This window comes from Lagopus leucura, unplaced genomic scaffold (assembly GCF_019238085.1).
Source record: "Lagopus leucura isolate 7727_CA_CO unplaced genomic scaffold, USGS_WTPT01 Super-Scaffold_100002, whole genome shotgun sequence".
NCBI lineage: Eukaryota > Metazoa > Chordata > Aves > Galliformes > Phasianidae > Lagopus > Lagopus leucura.
The window spans coordinates 43,755,305-43,774,053 of NW_024962263.1; the positions used below are offsets into that span (position 1 = coordinate 43,755,305).

At 39.9% G+C, this 18,749-nt stretch overlaps 1 protein-coding gene across 5 annotated transcripts in view; it reads left to right on the plus strand.

Annotated features, from left to right (window-relative positions):
- Positions 1 to 7,051: 7,051 nt before the first annotated feature.
- The window catches only part of MYOM1 (myomesin 1), a 77,154-nt gene continuing 65,456 nt past the window's right edge, over positions 7,052 to 18,749 (plus strand). For 3 of the 5 annotated variants that reach the window (XM_042869619.1, XM_042869620.1, XM_042869621.1), the window contains exons 1-2: positions 7,053 to 7,207; positions 10,606 to 11,092. In XM_042869619.1, coding sequence (XP_042725553.1) covers positions 10,665 to 11,092 — 428 coding nt within the window. In that variant the 5' untranslated portion in view covers positions 7,053 to 7,207; positions 10,606 to 10,664. Of the gene's footprint in view, positions 7,208 to 10,605; positions 11,093 to 18,749 lie in introns of all 5 variants that reach the window. The other 2 variants (XM_042869617.1, XM_042869618.1) reach the window with 1 other exon arrangement.

Below are 18,749 nucleotides of genomic sequence, written 5' to 3' on the forward strand. Positions count from 1 at the left end.
AGGAAGGGAGGAAGGGAGGAAGGGAGGAAGGGAGGAAGGGAGGAAGGAAGGAAGGAAGGAAGGAAGGAAGGAAGGAAGGAAGGAAGGAAGGAAGGAAGGAAGGAAGGAAGGAATCTTGTTTTTGTCGTATTGTGATATATCTCACACCTTCTTTAAGGTCTCAGAAATTGAGCCCCTAGGAAACATTTACCTGTTTGGCAGTATGACCTCAAGCTCTTGTGCTGAAAAAATCATAAAATCATACAATAGTTTGAGTTGGAAAGGACCTTTAAGATCATCTAGTTCCAACTCCCCTGTAATATAATTTACTAATTAAAAACTATAATAGGTGGGGACACCACCCACTAGACCATGTTGCTCAAAGCCCCATCCAGCCTAGCCTCAAACCCTTCCAGGGAGAGGAAATCACTACCTCTCTGGGGAACGTGTTCTGCTATCTCACCACAGAATCACAGAATCGCAGGGTTTGGAAGGGAACTAAAGAGATCATTGAGTCCAACCCCCTGCTAAAGCAGGTACCCTACCATAGGTTGCACAGGTAGACATCTGGATGGGTCTTGAATACCTCCATTGAAGGAAACTCCACAGCCTCTCTGGGAAACCTGTTCCAGTGCTCTGTCACCCTTACTGTAAAGAAGCTCTTCTGCATGTTAGTATGGAATTTCCTATGATCAAGTTTTAGGCCATTACTCCTTGGCCTATTGCTACACACCACCACTGAGAGCCTGGCCTCATCCATTTGCATCCCATCTGCCTTTAGATATTTGAAAACAGTTATCAGATTCCCTCTCAGTCTTCCTCAGACTGAACAGATCCAGGTTACTCAGCTTTTCCTCATATGGGAGATGCTCCAGGTCCTTAATTATCTTTGTGGCTTTCCACTAAACTCCTCCTAGGGGAGCCCTGTCATTTTTGAACTGGGGAGCTCAGAACTGGACACAGTAGTCTAAATGTGGCCTCCTGAGGGCAGAGTAGAGGGAGAGGATCACCTCCATCGACCTGCTGGCCACACTCTTTTTAATGCACCCCGGGATACCATTGGCCTTCTTGGCCACAAGAGCACACTCCTGGCTTATGGCCAACCTGTTGTCCACCAGGACCCCTAGGTCCTTCTCTGCAGAGCTCATCTCTCACCACTCTCACACTAAGTAACTTGCTCTTCATATCTAGTCTGAATTTTCCCTCTTCCAGTTTAAAGGCATTTCCCCTTGTGTCATTACCTGCCCTTCCAAAAAGTCCCTCTCCATCTTTCCTGTAGGCCCTCTTCAGGTACTGGAAGGCCACTAGAAGGTACCCCTGGAGCCTTCTCCACGCTGAAGAGCCCCAACTCTCCCAGCCTGTCCCCACAGTAGAGGTGCTCCAGCCCTCAGGTCATCTTTGTGGCCCTCCTCTGGACCTGCTCCATCAGCTCAACGTTCTTCTTGTACTGACGGCCCACAACTGGATGCAGAACTCCAGATGGGGTCTCATGAGAGCAGAGTAGAGGGACAGAATCACCTCCCTCAACTTGCTGACCAGGTTAGTCAAGGTTATATCCACATGGCCATCATCTGGAAATATGTCTGCAAGAGCTTTAGAGCAACCGGTTCACCTGCTAGCTGTCTGCCTGTAGCATCATAGAGATAAGTGCTGATTGAAAAATTCACCCCACAGTGATTAGATCAGTACATAGTGGGTAAAAAGTTCTTATGCTGAGCTGTGTGTTGCTAGGGCTACACCATCACTGATTCTGGATTTAGTTAGTGAAACCTGCCTTGATTAATCTATACTCTGTGATAGCTATTATGAGAAAAAAGAGATATTGTGCTTTCTAAGCCAGCTGCTTGTGAAGGCTGAGGCTCCCTTCCATATGGGCTTTTTGGTATCTCCTCCTGCTTCTCTCACCTTTAGTGACAGAGATTTCTTTCTTTTTTTCCACTGTCCTTCCCTTAGGAGCCACAGCAGCCCATGGCGTTTGGGTACATCTGCTACCCGTATGGTGCATGTCTTCCACCCAACCTCACTGCAACTTGGATGTTGGAAAAGAGGTGTAGATCACACATCCAGAAGTAATTATTTTTCACCACAAGTCCAGTATTTTGGAGGAGTACTTTGAAAATTTAATGTGTCTAAATGACTTGGGAGACTTGCATTTGTTAGATTAGGATTCCCATTTGTTGTTCAGCCTTATGGCTTGCTTCAGTTATAAAATGCTGAGTTCTGAATTCCAGTTCTTAGAGATGAGGCTGTGGTTCTCTGCTCCTTTTCAAACACTCTGGAGGAAGACTGCTGTCATCTGGCTGACATGCTCTGTTGGAGCATATTTCCAAGGAACGGGCACATACGTGCTAGTAGGCCATAGGCCTCTGGTAGAAAGCCAGGAACAAGAAAAACATTAGCAAGAAAAACACAGATGGGAGCTGGTAACTTTTGACAGCTTATAAAGTAATCAAATGCAGACTGATTTTCAGAAGGCCAATAAAAGTTAAACCCTCATTTTAAGACTAACATTATACCACATGCTGAAATTTTACTCTAAACCATAGAGTGCTGTTCCAAATCTTAACATTTTTAATAAAGGACTTTGTTAAGCTACTGCAATTTCTCCTGTAAGTCATAGAATTGTAGCTTCATGTAGGTCGCAAAAGACCTTCAAGATCGAGTCCAGTTGCCAACTTGACCTACCAAGACCTGTCACTGAACCTCATCCTTTGGGGCCATGATTATAGGATCATAAAACTTCTGTTAAGCAACAAATGCTGAGGAGAAACATCCTCTTGGAAAGGATATTGCAAAACTCTCCAGTATGTGGTATCCTGCATCTTTTCCTGAACTGCAGTGCTGGCCACTGTCAGTGGGAAAACTGGAATAATCTTGTCTAGAAAGTTCATATGTTTTCCAGTCTTCAAAGTATTGTATTTTAGTTGATGTGGTCACCTTTTGTTAAGTCTCCAATCCTGAGCTTGTTTAAATGTAGGAAATCTATCCCACAGCATGGGTTGAGAAACAAGACAAGCCTATTACGCTAAAAGCAGAATTGATCTATTTCTGCAACTGAAAAAAAAAAAAAAAATAATAATTCTAATCATTTGATTAACCGTCTAAATATTTATAAAAAGACCTACTAGGTTTGGCAGTTGTCTCAAAATCATTTTGCTCTACAACTTATTATATTGATCCTAAACTAGGTTACACAAAGCAAATTACTTCTAGAATTATTTCTGATTTGTGCTTTCACCCAGTGAATCTTTATAATCTCAGTTTCTTTTCTTAGGAAATGTTCTTTTTCATCCTCTGTTCTTCAAATACTCCAGTCTATTTTGCTCTCTTTGTCATCACTACATCTTTTTCCACTGCATTCTCAACTTCTAAAGGATTTTTTCATTCATAATTAATTTTGGTGTTTTAAATCACATCTCTGTTCATCAGGGAGCACTGAATAAAACAATTTGTAAACTTCTGATGCAAATTTTCCTTGAAATTTTGCTCAGCTTGGTTAGTATGTTGGAAATTATTTCCAAGTTGATAGATAAAACCATTATTTTTCTGTTAAGACTCTGTCACTATCCTTTCCTTTACAGGGAGCACTTGATTGATTCAAAGCTATTTCATCAATCAATGTGAGGACAGAAGAAATGAAAGTTGATGTTGCTGGGTGTTAAATCTTTGTTATCTATGGCTGAACTAGTGTGGCAATCATTATTGTAATACTTGAGGCAATTGCTACACACGATTGTAATAGTGGCTTAAACCTGAGTAACATATTATCTACAGTTCATTTTCTTTGTAATGAAATTGGGTGACCATAAGGACTTTTTATCACAAGAAAGGGGAAGATGATCAGTATGAAGTCTGAGTGTTAGGGTGCTATGGGGGCTGGAGTTTCCCTGGGGCCATGGTACCTTGATCCTGGCTGTCAGCCTCCATCCTGCTGCCCCTCTGCTTGGCCAATATCCCAGCCAAGCTACTTAGCTCATATTTTAAAATATATTACCTACAAAAAGCTGTGTAACTGAATGGCAAGAATTCAAATATCTCACTTCAGTTGAGTTTCTGTGTTTGCGTTATCTGTGTTTGAAATGTCTCTCTGGTCCTTCATGTCCTGTGTCAAAGTGATCTTTTAATGGTCATGTGTCCAAGTCTGTCCAAGACTGTTCAGGAGTGGAGGAAATGGCAATGTTCTCCTCTCTGTCCAGTCTGGTCTCGAGGTATATGAGAGGAAACTCAAATCAGTACAATGGGAAACTTTGGCTTTAACTTCTGTCTTCATCAAGAAGAAACTGTCTTGCACTTGGGTTTCCAGGTGTGATGCTAGATCCTCAAGCTGCAGCAAGCTGCCTTATTTCCTTCTGTTGCAGGTCTGATTCTGTGTGAAATGCATGAACTAGGCATAATGCAGAGAATAAGCAGAAACAGAAATTGACTTTACTTGGAGATTAAGACCTTCTCATGGCTGAAGGTAAATGAACACAGATATCCCTTGTCCTCAGTGTGTTACTGTCGAGGAAATGCTAAGCCGTGGCTTGCAGCAGTGATTGAGTACCTGGTGGGAAGGCAGGACCAACCCAGGGGAGCTCAGGTGCAAGGAATGCCCCTGAATGACTGGAAGAGGTGGAGCCAGGATCCACCCCTTCCCAGACCTCATTTAAGGATTGGCAGTGGAGGCAAGGTTATCTTGCTGGAGATCCTTGCGCATTGGTATTCTGAAGATAAGTAGCTTCTTTCCTTTATTTCTGTGCCCACGGCTGTTAAGCAAAACAGAGTTTTGCTGTTTGAGCAAAAGCTTGCTTGCTGCATCCTAGGGCTTTGCTGCCCTGCTATCATTGCTGTGCTTTCCATTGCATTACAGTTATGAAGATCGCTAGTTAGAGTACAATGCATGGAGGGAAAGGGGATATTGGTTGACAATTGGCTGAATGCGAGCCACCAGTGTGCCCAGATAGCCAAGATGGCTGGTAATATCCTGGCTTGTATCAGAGATAGTGTAGTGAACAGGAGCAGGGATATGATGATTCCCCCCCCCCCCCCTGTACTCAGCACTGGTGAGGCTACACCTTGAGTACCGTATTCAGTTTTAGGCCTTTCACTGCAAGAAAGACACTGAGGCCCTGGAACATGTCCAGAGATGAGCAGTGAATCTGTGGAGGGTCAGGAGCACAAGTCTTATGAGAAGTGGCTGAGAGAACTGGGATTATTCAGTCTGATGAAAAGGAGGCTCGGGGAGAACTTATTGCTCTTTATAGTGATCTGAAGGGAGGTTGTGGTGAGGTGGGGGTCAGCCTCTTCTCCTGAGTAACAGTGATAGGGTGAGAGGAGATGGCCTCGAGTGGCACCAGCAGAAATTCAGGATATATATTAGGAAAAACTTCTCTGAAAGAGTGATCAGGTGCTGGAACGAGATGCTTATAGAGGTGATGGTGTCACTCTCCCTGCTAGTGTTCAAGAAATGTGCAGATGTGGTATTAAGGAACATGGCTTAGTGGGCAATATTGGTGGTATGTGCACAGTTGGACTGGATGATCTCAGAGGTCTTTTCCAACCTTAACAATTCTATAAAGGAGAATAATGCATCTTCTGGAAGGGATTTTTTTCTTTTTCTGGAGAGAAATGTCTTTTGGGGGCAACAGTCTGAAAATGAATCCCAGAAGACAATATGCATACTCCAAAACTCTGCCTTCTGAAAAACTGCTTTGCTAGTTTTGTTCACAACTCTACTCTGTTGAAAGTGATGAACTTAGATGTTATGAAATTCAGGTAAATACCCACAGCTACAAGATGCTGGAGCCCTTAAAATTTAACCAGACTGCCTAAAAGCTATTTTCTGTGTCAAGTTCTGAACTCTTCCTTCAGCCTAACCATTCAGAAAAATAAATAGATCCTTGGCACTATGTATTCTAATTAGTAGAAATCTGAACTAAAACTTCTGAGGTGTCTCTCCTAGGACCATTGTGACTAAATTTACATAGACACACTATTATTACAGGGATTCTGAGACTTAGGGAGCTCCAAGTGGTTTGCTTTGATATTCCATTGGGAGGTAAGTGACTTAAAATTAGCTGTGGATATTAATCTCATTTTTTGTAAGCAGGTAAGAGTGTGTAAATTTAAGTGTGAATGTAATTAGAGAACTCAAAAGATTTTACTGCCATACTCAAATTTTATTTCATAGATTAAACAGACTCTGCACAGGACAGATTCTGAAAAATTACACTTTGTAGCCCTATAATACCTGGGAAAAACACTGAAAACTTCTAGATTTGCACATCCCACCTCTTATCTATACTAATTCTATTACAATGAGAACAGAGAAAACCACCTTGACCACCTTCAGGGATGGTGACTCCCCCACCTCCCTGAGCAGCCTATTTCAATGCATTATTGAGAATTCTCTTACTGAGAAGAGATTTTTCGTAATATCCAACCTGAAGACAAAGACACTTATTTATCCTTAGCGATAACTGTTTAATTCTGAAACAAAGTTGAGCATTAGAGCAGTATTAGTTGTATCAATTTATATGCCCCATGAGGTCATGTTTTTGACTATTTTATTTAAATAAAGTGATAAAATGTAACAGTCAACAAACCAAAGAAACTACTTTTTTTTTTTTTTCATTGAATTGTAATTTATCATATGGCTTTATAGAGTTTTGCTGCTAACTACTACAATGGGGTTATCTGTCATTAAGTTGAAATATCTACATTACATGCACTGTGGCACGGCATTAAAAATTTGGGAAGAACTTACAAAACACTCATATTCTCTTGCTTTGGCAAAGGTCAGTGTAGAGACTGTTTCCTGGTTTCTGGCTCATGACATGATGCACTTCTTGGTTTCCTAAGCCTGATTTAACAATGGAAAAATCCTAAAGATAACTTTGAATTGCTATGATGGTTTTACACTGGTTTTATGGCGAATATTTAAAGGGGAGAACTCTCAATCTGACACTGCTGTCATCATGTGTTTGCACAGAGATAGCACAGGGTATCAGTATCTGTCTCTGTGTCTCTCCCTCTTTGCTGCTATATTTATCACCCTCCTGGCCATAAAAGGTCTGTCCTGGGGCTCTGACATTCCACTGACTACAGGCATTATTTTTGTTCTGGACGTTCAAGTCCAGTCCTTACCCAGGTCCTGTCTACGTCTGCTTTTGCTGCATTCATCATTGCTATATGTTTCTGTTGTTCATCTGTTTCAGAGCTAATTCATTTGCTGTTCATCTCGACCCCGGTAAGTGTTTCTTTACAGCATAAGGCTTTATGTGTTCAACTATTTTTAATTTGAATCCATAATGCCGAGTTGATGGTAGCTGTCTTTTAGTCTCCTCAAATCAACAGTTACTTGGGGAAGTAGTGGATTGGTACTGACGAAATCTGAAGGCTCAACTGTGGAACAAAGTGAAGTAGCGCAAGGATTCACTTACCAAATTGGCTATCCCAGCATATTCTTATAGTACCCTCAAATGAAGCATGGACTACTGAGATATAGCAGGAATCTGTCGTGTTACTTCTTCTGGGATTAGAGAATGTGTAATCTAAATATTTTCTAGCTGCAGAGAATGTCTTGTGATTTGCAAAGGAGATTAAACACCATTGACTGAGCTGAAGGGAGTCTTATATATTTTTTAAGCTTGTATGTTTCTATTCTTTTTTCCTATTTCATTGTTTTCACTTACTGATGAAGCAGATCTTTAAAGAATTACAGATAGTAAATTGTGCAACAGGCACTGCCAGTAATTCACTTCCCTTGATGTGTATTTACAGCCTACAAACAAGTACTGCCTGTCTGCTCAGATGTCATTCTGAAAATTCAGTTCAACAGCTGCTAACATATAGCTCCAAAATCAGCATATTTATCTAACTATGTCTTCTATATTTTTAGGCCTGGCTCTGCAGTTACAAATTCCTGCACAGCTTCTTGAGAAGGAGTGCTTCCCTCCTAGTAAAAAGGGCTGGTTAGTGTAGGTACAGGTGGGATGGATTTTATAAAATTTAAAGACATGGGAGTCAATCAGATTACCAGCCAGTGCTGGTAATAGGAGCAAAATTCTCACAAGGTTCAAAGCTTCTTGTCATCCCCACAAATGTAGCTTTACTATATCTTGTCAAACTGATGTCATTAACTGATCTTTACCTGTGAGTAATGTTTGATATTCCAGAGAAATACAAAACATAACTGGTAGGATGATGAAACACTTATAAAAGGAAATTCTTACATTGCATCAGTAGGAGTTGTCCTTTAATTCAAGCCAGGAAAGCTCACTTCTTGTTCAGCTTGTCTTACTTGGTTCTTACTCTTACCATATACTTCTCTTACTTCTGAGAATAGTGAGGCCCACAGGTTTAATGTTTAGAAGAAAAAAATGACCTTTATTCATTCTAAATATGATGACTTGAAGTGTTTTGTTTTTTTTTTTTTTTTTTTTTTTTCTTCACTCAGATAAGATGTAAATTGAAATGCATCTTCTAATGTCCCTATTTGACAATACATGAAGTGTTTTATACTTTTGGATCACATTCCCTACTTTGCATCCTGGAAAGCTGGGGAAATCCCTGAGCAACAGGACTGAATGGGTGTTAGCTTTGTGGCTGCTGTAACCATGAAGAAACTAAACAAAGCTAAAAATAAAACTGGAGAAGGTGAAGGGTTGCAAGTGCAGTGCTCAACAAAAGGGGGGAAAAAAAAAGAGATGCTCTCATGCTCTTTTCCTTTCAGTGTGCGAAACAAGACTCATCTGCACACCTTAATTTTGCCAAATAAAAATCACAGTGGTTTGCAAACCCTAACCTTCTTCTGCAAACCTGGCAGAGAAAGCGGTGAAGAAAAATGAAGAAGAAATCTTATGAAACTGGGGAACTTAAGAGAAACCATGTACCACCAAAGGCCAACAAAGTGAAATAAATAGCAATAAAGAATACTGATTGGAATTAGGAGTAAGGATACTAAAAAGAATAAAAGTTCATTAGAACTTTTCATTCATGAGAAACCAAACAAACAACCAGCCAAGAGGACAAATGAAGGAGTAAGCAAGGAACTCAGTTTTTACCATAGAAAACAATAGGCTAATGCTCTTTCTCATCCCTCTCCCTTCCTCAGGTAGAAATTAAGTAAATGGATAAACTAATCTGATTAAAGTAATTATTCCTCTATGCTCCAAGTTATCATCAATTTCTTTTACACACTCAGAGACTTCTGATTGACTCTATTGTTGACTTTCTGCAAATGAGTGACTGGATCTCTTAGGCAAAGAGCAGTTCCTAGACTTTGAGTGAGACCTGAAATAGAAATAAGTTAAAACTGTCTTTTTTCATAATTTGCCTTAGTTTGATGGAGTACCTGAGCCATTGCCAAAGAGGTTAGTTTGCTATTTCTTGTCTTGTCCTACTGTCAAAACAAATACTGAAGATAAAGGCAGTCTGCAATATTGAAAATATTATAGGATTCATGAAAAAACATTGATTTTTATGGAGTTAAGATTATATTTCAGCTCTGTAAGTGTATTTTATATCAAAACATGAAATAAAGTTTCATCAGTGTGTACAAAACCAGAAGTAGAACACATTCCCTATTGTTTTGATTTGTATAAAAAGCAATAGTGATATTTCTTTCCATTTTTGTTTTCAATTTTTTCTCAACATTTTCCCAATGTAGCCTACTCCTTTTCATAATAGGGATAATCCTAGCCATCTTGTAAGCTTAATGGCCAATGATAAGAAAAAGAAAGGTTATCAGGGTGTGTTGATAGAGGCAACTTTTCTTGACAGAGAAGAAAACATCTGTCTTAATAGTAAAAGCAATACAAAAGAAGACTGGACTGCCAGCTGAAAAAAAAAAACAAAAGGGACATCTTCACTGTATTCAACCCTCATCCCATTTTCAGAAGGGAACTACCTTTCACCTGATCAAATTTTCTCCTATGAGAAATGGCAAGGAAAACTATTGGTGATTGTGCAAAGTAAAACTTAGGTGAGGATACCACCTGTATCAACTGTAAAAGTGTGATAAGCCCCTTTAAATGAATCTGCAATAGAATCTTTGGAGTTGGAAGGGACATCTAAAGGTCATAATGCACGTTTATGGAAAAAGAGTGATGTACTCAATCTTACTGTTTCTAATTGATTATTAAAATCTTAAATTTTAAATTAAATTGGATTTTAAAATTGTATTACAAAAATGAATGAAATGTTTGCATATTTTTGTCTCAGCTTATAATGTATTGAATAGTTTTCCTGCAACCTCATACCATTTTAAATCATTTGTTAAATTAAGAAGAAGAGATTAATTTAACAAAAATATTTAAGGTACTTCTGAAGAAGTTGAACACATAAAATTTCATGAGCAGTAATGACTGGAGAAGTTAAACATATAGGAGTGCAGTAGTTTGCAGTAAGGACAGGGAGACTATTACAAGTGAACAGATACCATAATACAGGGTTTTCTGCTTGTGTTGAATGATGTGACCTTCTTGAGGCTTAAAAATGGACTCTTGTTAAGAAGCATCAAAAAAGATAACCATAAATTTATTATATGTTTAAAGATCGAAGGTCTTGTTAGTTTAAGTTCTGTACTATTTGTATGCTGTCTCAGAAGTTTTTTTGACATTACTCTTTATTTTTGATCTTTTTCAGACAGTCCTGCTAGGTTTACATTCAGAAAATCACAGGGAAAACAAAATTAGAAGGCACTCATGATGTCTTTACCATTCTATCAAAGACACCATGACCATTATGACCGTGCGTATCGCCATAAAGCACTGCAGTCAACTGTAAGCCAGTACCAAAAGGAAACAAAGAGCAAATCTGCTGTCTATGCTCAAGGATCTGCAGCTTATGCCAGGGGATCTGCAGCCTACCGCCATGCTTCTGCAGCAGACTTCAGCCTCGAGTCTTCAGCAGCATATAGCCATGGCTCTTCAGCCCACAACCTTGAGTCAGCAGCCTACAGCTATGGATCTACAGCCTATGATCACGCTGCTGTGCAAAGTAAGAGATCTGCTGCCTACAGTCTTGACTCTGAAGCCCTCAGCAAGAGCTCTGCTGCCTATAGTCATGGATCTGAATCAATCAACAAGTTGGCTGCAGCCTACCGCCTGGGGTCAGAGACCTACGGTCTTGGGTAAGCCTAAAAGTAAATCTGTCTTTGAAACAGTATTTTAGAACAAAAATGTGTTACCATATCCCATTGGTAAAGCAAAACTCTCAAGCTACAAATAAGTTCTGTGATGTGGTTTAAATATATCTTCCAGACTTAGTGTTTTCTTTTCTCTTTGAGGCTGGGAAGCCACTCTGGTCATCTAGTTTGCTGGACTAACTTGTGTGATATCTGGCATGAAAACTGCGCTGTTATGGCTGAATGATGACAAATATGAGCTCCATATGCATTCTCTAAGCTGGGTGGGCATGAGTTCCCAAAATTGTTCTGCCGTATTAAGACTGCTGAAGCTAATATTCAGTGCTGAGAGAACTTCTGGATTGAGGCTGGATCTTATTTGGCCATGATGGAGCACTAAAAGAACTTGGGGCTGTTTGCATGAGTTGAGCTGACGTGTTCATGTATCATTAAACACTTCTGCCTTAGCACAGTATTTTTATTTTTGTGCTGAGTGAGTCAAGAAATTGAAATTTTCACAGTGAAAATTAGTTGAGAGATACTACTTTCAAAGAGTACTATACAACTGTTTATTTTGCATTAGAATAGCTATGCTTAGCTGCTGTTATTTTAGTTTAATTAAGACCATAAATAATGCTCAAGCAATTACTTTAGCATAATATTTTAGATAGCATGGCCTCGTGTTATATGTATATATCTCAGAAGTTGGGGAAGCATTAAAGTAAGATTAGAGCAGCTGTTAGCAATAAAGAAAGCAATCAACAAATTATAGAGAAAACATCTGCTCTCCATTATATTAATATAAAATTTAGAGCATTATTAGCAGAACCAATTGAGAGTTGTTCACCAGAAACTTGAATTTTGAAAACAGAATATTCTCCAAGGATTTTGGATAAATACGAATTCTGACCAAAAGTGCTGAGGGAAAGACTACCTGTACCACAGTAAATAATGCCTCGTGATTACAGCCTTCACTTGTCTTTCAGGAAGTTCAGGGTCAAGATTCCATTTGCCAGAGTTTGTTCAGGAAATTGAACCTCAGGCAGTTAGAGCCCAGATGAATGACTTGGCAGTCTTGGGCTGGACAATATCCAGTCTTTCCTGTTGAAACAATTTCACTTGTATAAATAATTAACTACTCTGTGGAGTAGCAAGGAAGACTCATTTATAATCTGCTGATAAAGGGATGCAGACTGGAGATGGTGGGACTGAGGTTTTTGTTCCTAGAGAATCAGGTAGGGGAAAGTATCCCAAGTTGTTCCTGCCCTGCAGTGATGCAGCTGTGCCTACTTGTTGCTGCTATCCCTAGCCCAAAGCTTTGCTATTTTCATAGAAAACTTTTAATATTCCAATACGTGGAAACATTACCTGAAGTTACAGAAAATGATTGTAAAAACAAAATCTGCCAAGTCTCATTGATTCAGTGATTGAGGATTTTAGATACTTATTCTGTAATGCGAATCTCCTTGCCAAGAAGAGCTCTAATTGTTTGATATACTGAAACTATACTAAGAGAGCTTGGAATGTTTCTAGGTTTCCTAGGTGCTTTGTCTGACATAATAGCTTTTGTTTTGAAACAGTATATTAGGTGCTACTTTTGTAAGCTGCTCTGTAGCATAAGAGTTGCCAACAGATCTCATGTACTGTCCTGCCAATCAGAGATGAGAATGTCTCAGCTGTAATGCCTTTCTGTGATACTGTCTTTGTACCAGAGGTATGGGAAACTCAGTGCTGCTCTGGGAGACAATAACTTCGGATATTAGAGTTAGAAACTTAAACTGCTCTTGCACAAAACTTAATACATGGGAAAATATGTTTCTGAGTGGTAATATTTAAGGTAACTTTATGGTTAATGTGGCTTCAATTTTGGTATTTATTTGGCTTCTGTAGCAACTTCTTGGTGGACATTTTGGAGCAATTTTCAAGATGTACAAGTGGTGCTGATTTAAAGTAATTCTTCCCAAGTTCATGCTGTCTTTCCCTGAAAGCTCAAAACACTTCAAGGGATAGTTTGGAGACAAGAAGTGTTACTAAAATAATCTGAGCACATCACTTCTTGATTTCATCTTTATAAAAGGAACGGTATGATGATGGTGGGGCTGGGGGGAGGGGTTGTGGAAGAAAAAATGTTCAAGAAGTCTTCAAACACTTTCAATTTTCAAAATGATAAAGTGCTCTGAATCAACGTGCTGCATCCAAACTAGAGCCCTTGGTGGTTACTGGAAGCCTGAATACACACAAATCCAAATCCAGATAAAACTGTTCAAATAATTGTTGATTCTTGGCTGTCATTTGATTTAACATTTAGATTTATGTGTAGTGGTTTTGTTGATGTATAGTTCTGTGAATAAACCTTTCTAAGCCCACGAGGAAAACAGACCATTCAAATACTGAGTTTAAATTCAAGCCACCTCTTATTTTTACTGAAAGTTGTTTCTGTTAAGTTTTACTATTCCTGCAAAATGAGAGTCTCATCCATTTCTATAACCACTCACAGAAAAGAGTGTCCATAAAGAGGTGAGGCTGATGCACAGTTGATGTTGTGTGGGGAATTTATCATGGGAAAGCAGTGGTGAAGGACACAGGGCTGAGTAACATGCAAGATTTTGACCTGATCCCAGTTCTCTGAGTGGAAAGTGCCCAGAGCACTGACAACTTAAAGGAACTACAGCTCCTTCAAAATGATAGGCTGTCTGTTCATTGCATTTCAAGTTTTTTCAAACAGTGACAGCTTGGAGAAGCAAGAGGAGAAAAATGAAAGCTAGCAAAACTAAGAACAAGTGCGGAGGGATGTTTTTAACTCTGCTGGTTACCATTTGCCAAAGCTATAAAATGCTGGGCTCGTAAACAAACTGAGTTTCATCAAGCAAAGGTTGCCATGTCACATCTCACCCTCTCCACCAGCTTGGAGCCACCCCTGCCCTGCGCTGCTCCTTTTGCCTCTGCAGGGCTGTGTGGCTCTGATTATTTTTCTTTTCTGTCACTTCTTTATTTATTTAGTAAGCTCAATATTTTGCCTTTGCTCAAACTTTTGTTGCTTTTATGTATGTCCTTTTTGTGGCTGGCAGCATCAAGTGAAGACAGTTGTGTCATAGAGTTGCTTTCTGACCCCAAATGGGCTTGCTTGGAGAGAAAATGTAAGTTAATGGTGTGGCTCAGGTGTTTGTATTGATTTGTAGTTAAGGAGAAATAGCAAAGAAGACAGGGACATAATTCAGGTGAACGAAGCAAGGAGAGGAGAAGCATCTTACTGACTTGCAATTAATTAGAGTGCCAGATAGTAATGCTGTTCTGAGCAATAACGTAACCAGGAGCAGCAGAGGGCTGAGTAAATATTTTAAGAAACATGAGAAGACTGTGAACTTGACCTCCCTGCTGGCACTGCTCGTCCTTCAGTTTATTATAGGTGAGGGTTAAGGAGAAGGCTTCCAAACGCCACAGCGGAGCACGGAAATCATTTTAATGTAACCTGTTACGTGGAAACAATTCCCCTTTAAAGCATTTGTTGTGGAATCCCTGTTAGGGAACAGCATGATTATTGCCAGCAGTATTGCTTGGTCCCTTGACAAATCCATCAGCAACTTCAAATGAGCATAGTCATCACAGTGTGCTTCTCATCTTATCTTTAGAAGCTGGATTGAAAGAGCTTTCTTGTGAAATGCCTATATATATATATATACTCGTGGTTTGTCAATCCACTCTCTCCTCTTCATAGCGAATCAGTTCAAACATTACATGCTAGAAAATAAGTAGCTGTAGCAGATGGGCCTGAGAAATGCCTCTTGGCTAGTGGAGCTCCTATGGTACAGCTATGGTATGCACCAACAGCATCTCTGCCTGCTGGCAGAATAAAGTCGGAGTCATTAGAAAAGCATTCTAAGGACAAGATAATTTTCTAGTGGTGCTGATGAGCTTACAGATGCCTTTCATGGTGGAAGAATAACTGTGAAGTAGGGTGTTGTGGCCCACTACTAGGATGCATCTATCAGGCCCAGGCTTTCTTTGTGTAGGATGGGGAACCTGTCTCTTCAGGCACAGGGACAAGGGCAGTGCCAACATACTGAAGTCTGTTTATATATTGAAGAAGATATAAATGAGAATACATATGAGAATATGGCATCAGAACGCAACCTCTTCTGGGGAGTCTCATAGGCTCTGCAGAGTAACATTGCTCTGTTGGGCTATATGGAATGCTAATAGTGACTACCAGTTTTTTAATATCTGTACAGGATGATACCTGTGCTTTAGCATTTATAACCATCCAGCTCCTCATTCCATACATTCAGTGACTCTACTGTGAAACTGAGAAAATGTTGGTGTTGATATTTTAACACGCTGAAACCATCAAGAAATGAGGACTTGGGTCACCAACCTTGATAAAGTACCACAGATAGCATCTGACCTGGAAAAAGTACATGTGTGCTAGCTGGGTAGATCAAGTGAGGCAGAAAGCTGTTAAAAGGTCATGGTACTGTTCCTCCCTATGAAATCAGAGAGCTCTGATATCCTGCTCCTTCTCCTCTGGGGAGATTCTGTTCCACATATCAGGTAAAAGGTTGGAACACTTTAAAATAAAGGCCAAGATTTTAGAAACCAGTTCAAGAAAGCAGAGTCCCCCCTTAGGCTACCTAAATAATGGTTAATAATGGTGGGCAGGGTTTGGTTTTGTATTGCACAGGAAGAAACAGTAATAACAAAAAAGAAAAACATGGGAATACACCTCATGGTAGCAGTAATGACCAATTTGTTTTCACATGCAGAATCCATCTGAATAATAATTTCTGCTCTTATCCACATAGCTCACCCTGAATAGACGGAAGTGATAGGAGGGTTTGGAAAGGAGAAATGTTTTCTTTCACTTCACATTTATTCATCTCAGCTTTTGCACTCCAATTCTGAAAAAGGTTTTGGAGCTGCTCTGGGTACTCCTGAAAGCACCAGCTGGGTGCTATGGTGTGGATACAAGGCAATTAGAAGATTAGGAACAGCTGTGGCAACAAATGAGAACAAAGTAGGAAGCATGCTCTGTCAGTGTGTTAATCCAAGGTATTCTTGTAGCTGAAATACTGGGTGCAGTTCCTATTATCCTGCCCCAAAATGTACAGTCTGAAACTAGGAAAGGACTGGAGATTGATTGGGGGGAGGAGGGGTAGAAGGAATATACTCTCTGCCTAGAGAAGCTAAGGGACTGGGGCTCTTGTCTTGAGAAGGAGTCAAGTATAGGCATGTAAGAGTGTATACTGTAGTGAAAGATATGTAGAAAATGAACAAGGAACATTTCTTATTCCCCCTGGAATTCTTCAACAATTAAGCACAAAGTACATTATAGTGTCATTAACTTAAAACAGGTTCAAAAGAAAGTGCTCTTTGCCTGATATAAATCAGCTGTAAACCTATTTCTGTAGTAGTGATGCAGCTTCTTACTTGTCTTTCTGCTTGAAATCAGAAAGATTTTTCTAGGGATCTATTTCTCTATATAAACTTTTTAGAAAAATCAGCTTTAGACTATTGCTAGAGAATTGGTCTAAAAGCATCCTTGTCATTAATCAGTATAATGCTTCTCAGGGGGATATTTCTTAGTCCAGGTTGTGTTTTTGGAAGAGCAGATGACTGCAGTAAATTGTTTGCTTTTGTGTCAGAAAGCCTGAGTCCAATAAATGACTGGAGATCCTACATGTATCTGTTCAGTTCACAGATGTCACCTGTGGCTTTGATAGCAAAGTGTTCTGAGCCCCAGCATAGTACCAATGGGCAGCCATCGCTCTTAGAAACAGCACAGACTCCCACTGCAGCTGCCCCTTTGAACTGAAGAAGAGTGGGGAAATTGTCTAGGAAGGTGCTTTCCTGATTCTCATCACATACACACTAGGTGTGTTTTCACTGCAACAGCCAAAGTAATCAGGTGGCTACAGCAAAAGGTGCCTTGATCACATAGACACATAGCTTAGAAAACTGCAGTGAGTGGGAATCTGTGTATGTGTAGTATTTTTATCCTATTCCTCATAACTCTGCAGAAGACCTAATTTTATCCTACTTTTTCAGTCTGTGGTGAAGATGTCTGACATCAATCTGAAGGGATTAGAGGATATTTTCATTAATGCCAGCTGTAGAAGTCATAAATTATGAAGGTGAGGTATTCAGATTCAGCCTCTTGCAGTGTTTGATTTAAAAAGAGAAAAAGAAAGAACAGTCTAGAGGAATTTTCTCCTTTTTGAATAATTTTGGAGAGTAACAAGTGAAAGAACAATGCGTAAAGAAAACATCAACAAAGGCCTGGCAGAGGGTGATAGGACTTGCTATGTATGCCACCCATTCATTCCCTATATAGGTGCAGAATCTGGACCCAAACTGAAAATTAAACTGATGTGATAGCCAAATCCTGCTTTGGGAACGAGTGGGTTTGGATTTAACAGTACTCAAAACACAGTGTTGGACTTGATGGGTTGGACTTATGGGTCCCCTCCAACTTGGGATATTCTATGACATTTTCACCACATTTTGTCTGCTTTTATGAAAACAGAAAGTTCTTGACTTTTAAACTGAAGACCAAAAGACACCAACCTTATGTGATCTAGAAACAAAGCAAGGAGTTAAGTGGCCTCCTAATGGGTTCAGCCTACAGCCCCGAGGCTATCTGGTGGCTGAGTCACAATTCCAGGTTTACCCCGTTTTAAATTAGGACAAAAATAAAGGTCAGCTGCTAAGTAAAGGACAGGCGTTCCTTACAGATCACAGTTCATTTACGAAAACTGATTAAACATTACTTTTGCTTTCTCTCACCATTTATTTGACAGAGTTGTCTCCATGCATTTCTGGTTGGCTGTCAGGGTGTACCACATCACTGCCAAACCCAGGATGGAAAGTTTTTTTTATTTATCTTCAGTCTTTTATTTCTCTTCAGTCTTACATTATGCATGTGTTGTCTTCTCAGTATGTATGAGTTTTGGTCGTTATCCTCCTGTAAGCATGGTCTGGCTCTGGGCTGAGGAGCCTTGCCGAGAGATGGCATGCCTTAATTCTGCTCTTGTCTGTGTGCATCAGTAAGTTTGTGCCATGCAAACAAACCTCCAGTTCAAAAGTTGCATGTGATTTCCATAGTGATGCTGAGATAGAGATGAATAGGCAATTCAGAGATTTATAAAAGGCTGACAGCTTATGAGGATACTGTTGCTCTAATGCATAAATCTGATAGTGAAGGATTCCGTGTTGCATTTGGAGAGGAGGAAGGTATTTGGAGTGCAGTTAATACAATTTTTAACCAAATAGGACTGCCTCAAATATGCTTCTCACTGCTCAGTAGTCCTCCCCTGATGGTGGGGAGCAGAAGTCTCTTTTGCTTTGCTTTTCATTCTTCCCACCCATTCATTCCCCATCTACCTGTGCTACGTGAAATGGCATTACTTCACTTATCTCTCTGCTTTCATTGCACTGGGGTGGTATGAGAGAGCACCACTGAAGGAAATTCCACTTTCTGAGCCCTATATTATGCCCTATAATTTCTCTGGGGAATCCTAAAAGCATCGTTACTTTGGATATATTTGTCTACCAACAATGTTTTTGTTGGAGACCAGACTTGAATTGAGAGCTGTGCGTTTTAGGAAAGTAGAAGTCATCAGTTCAGATATGATCTTCAGAATTACTTGGTGTTCTTAGCAACTAAAAC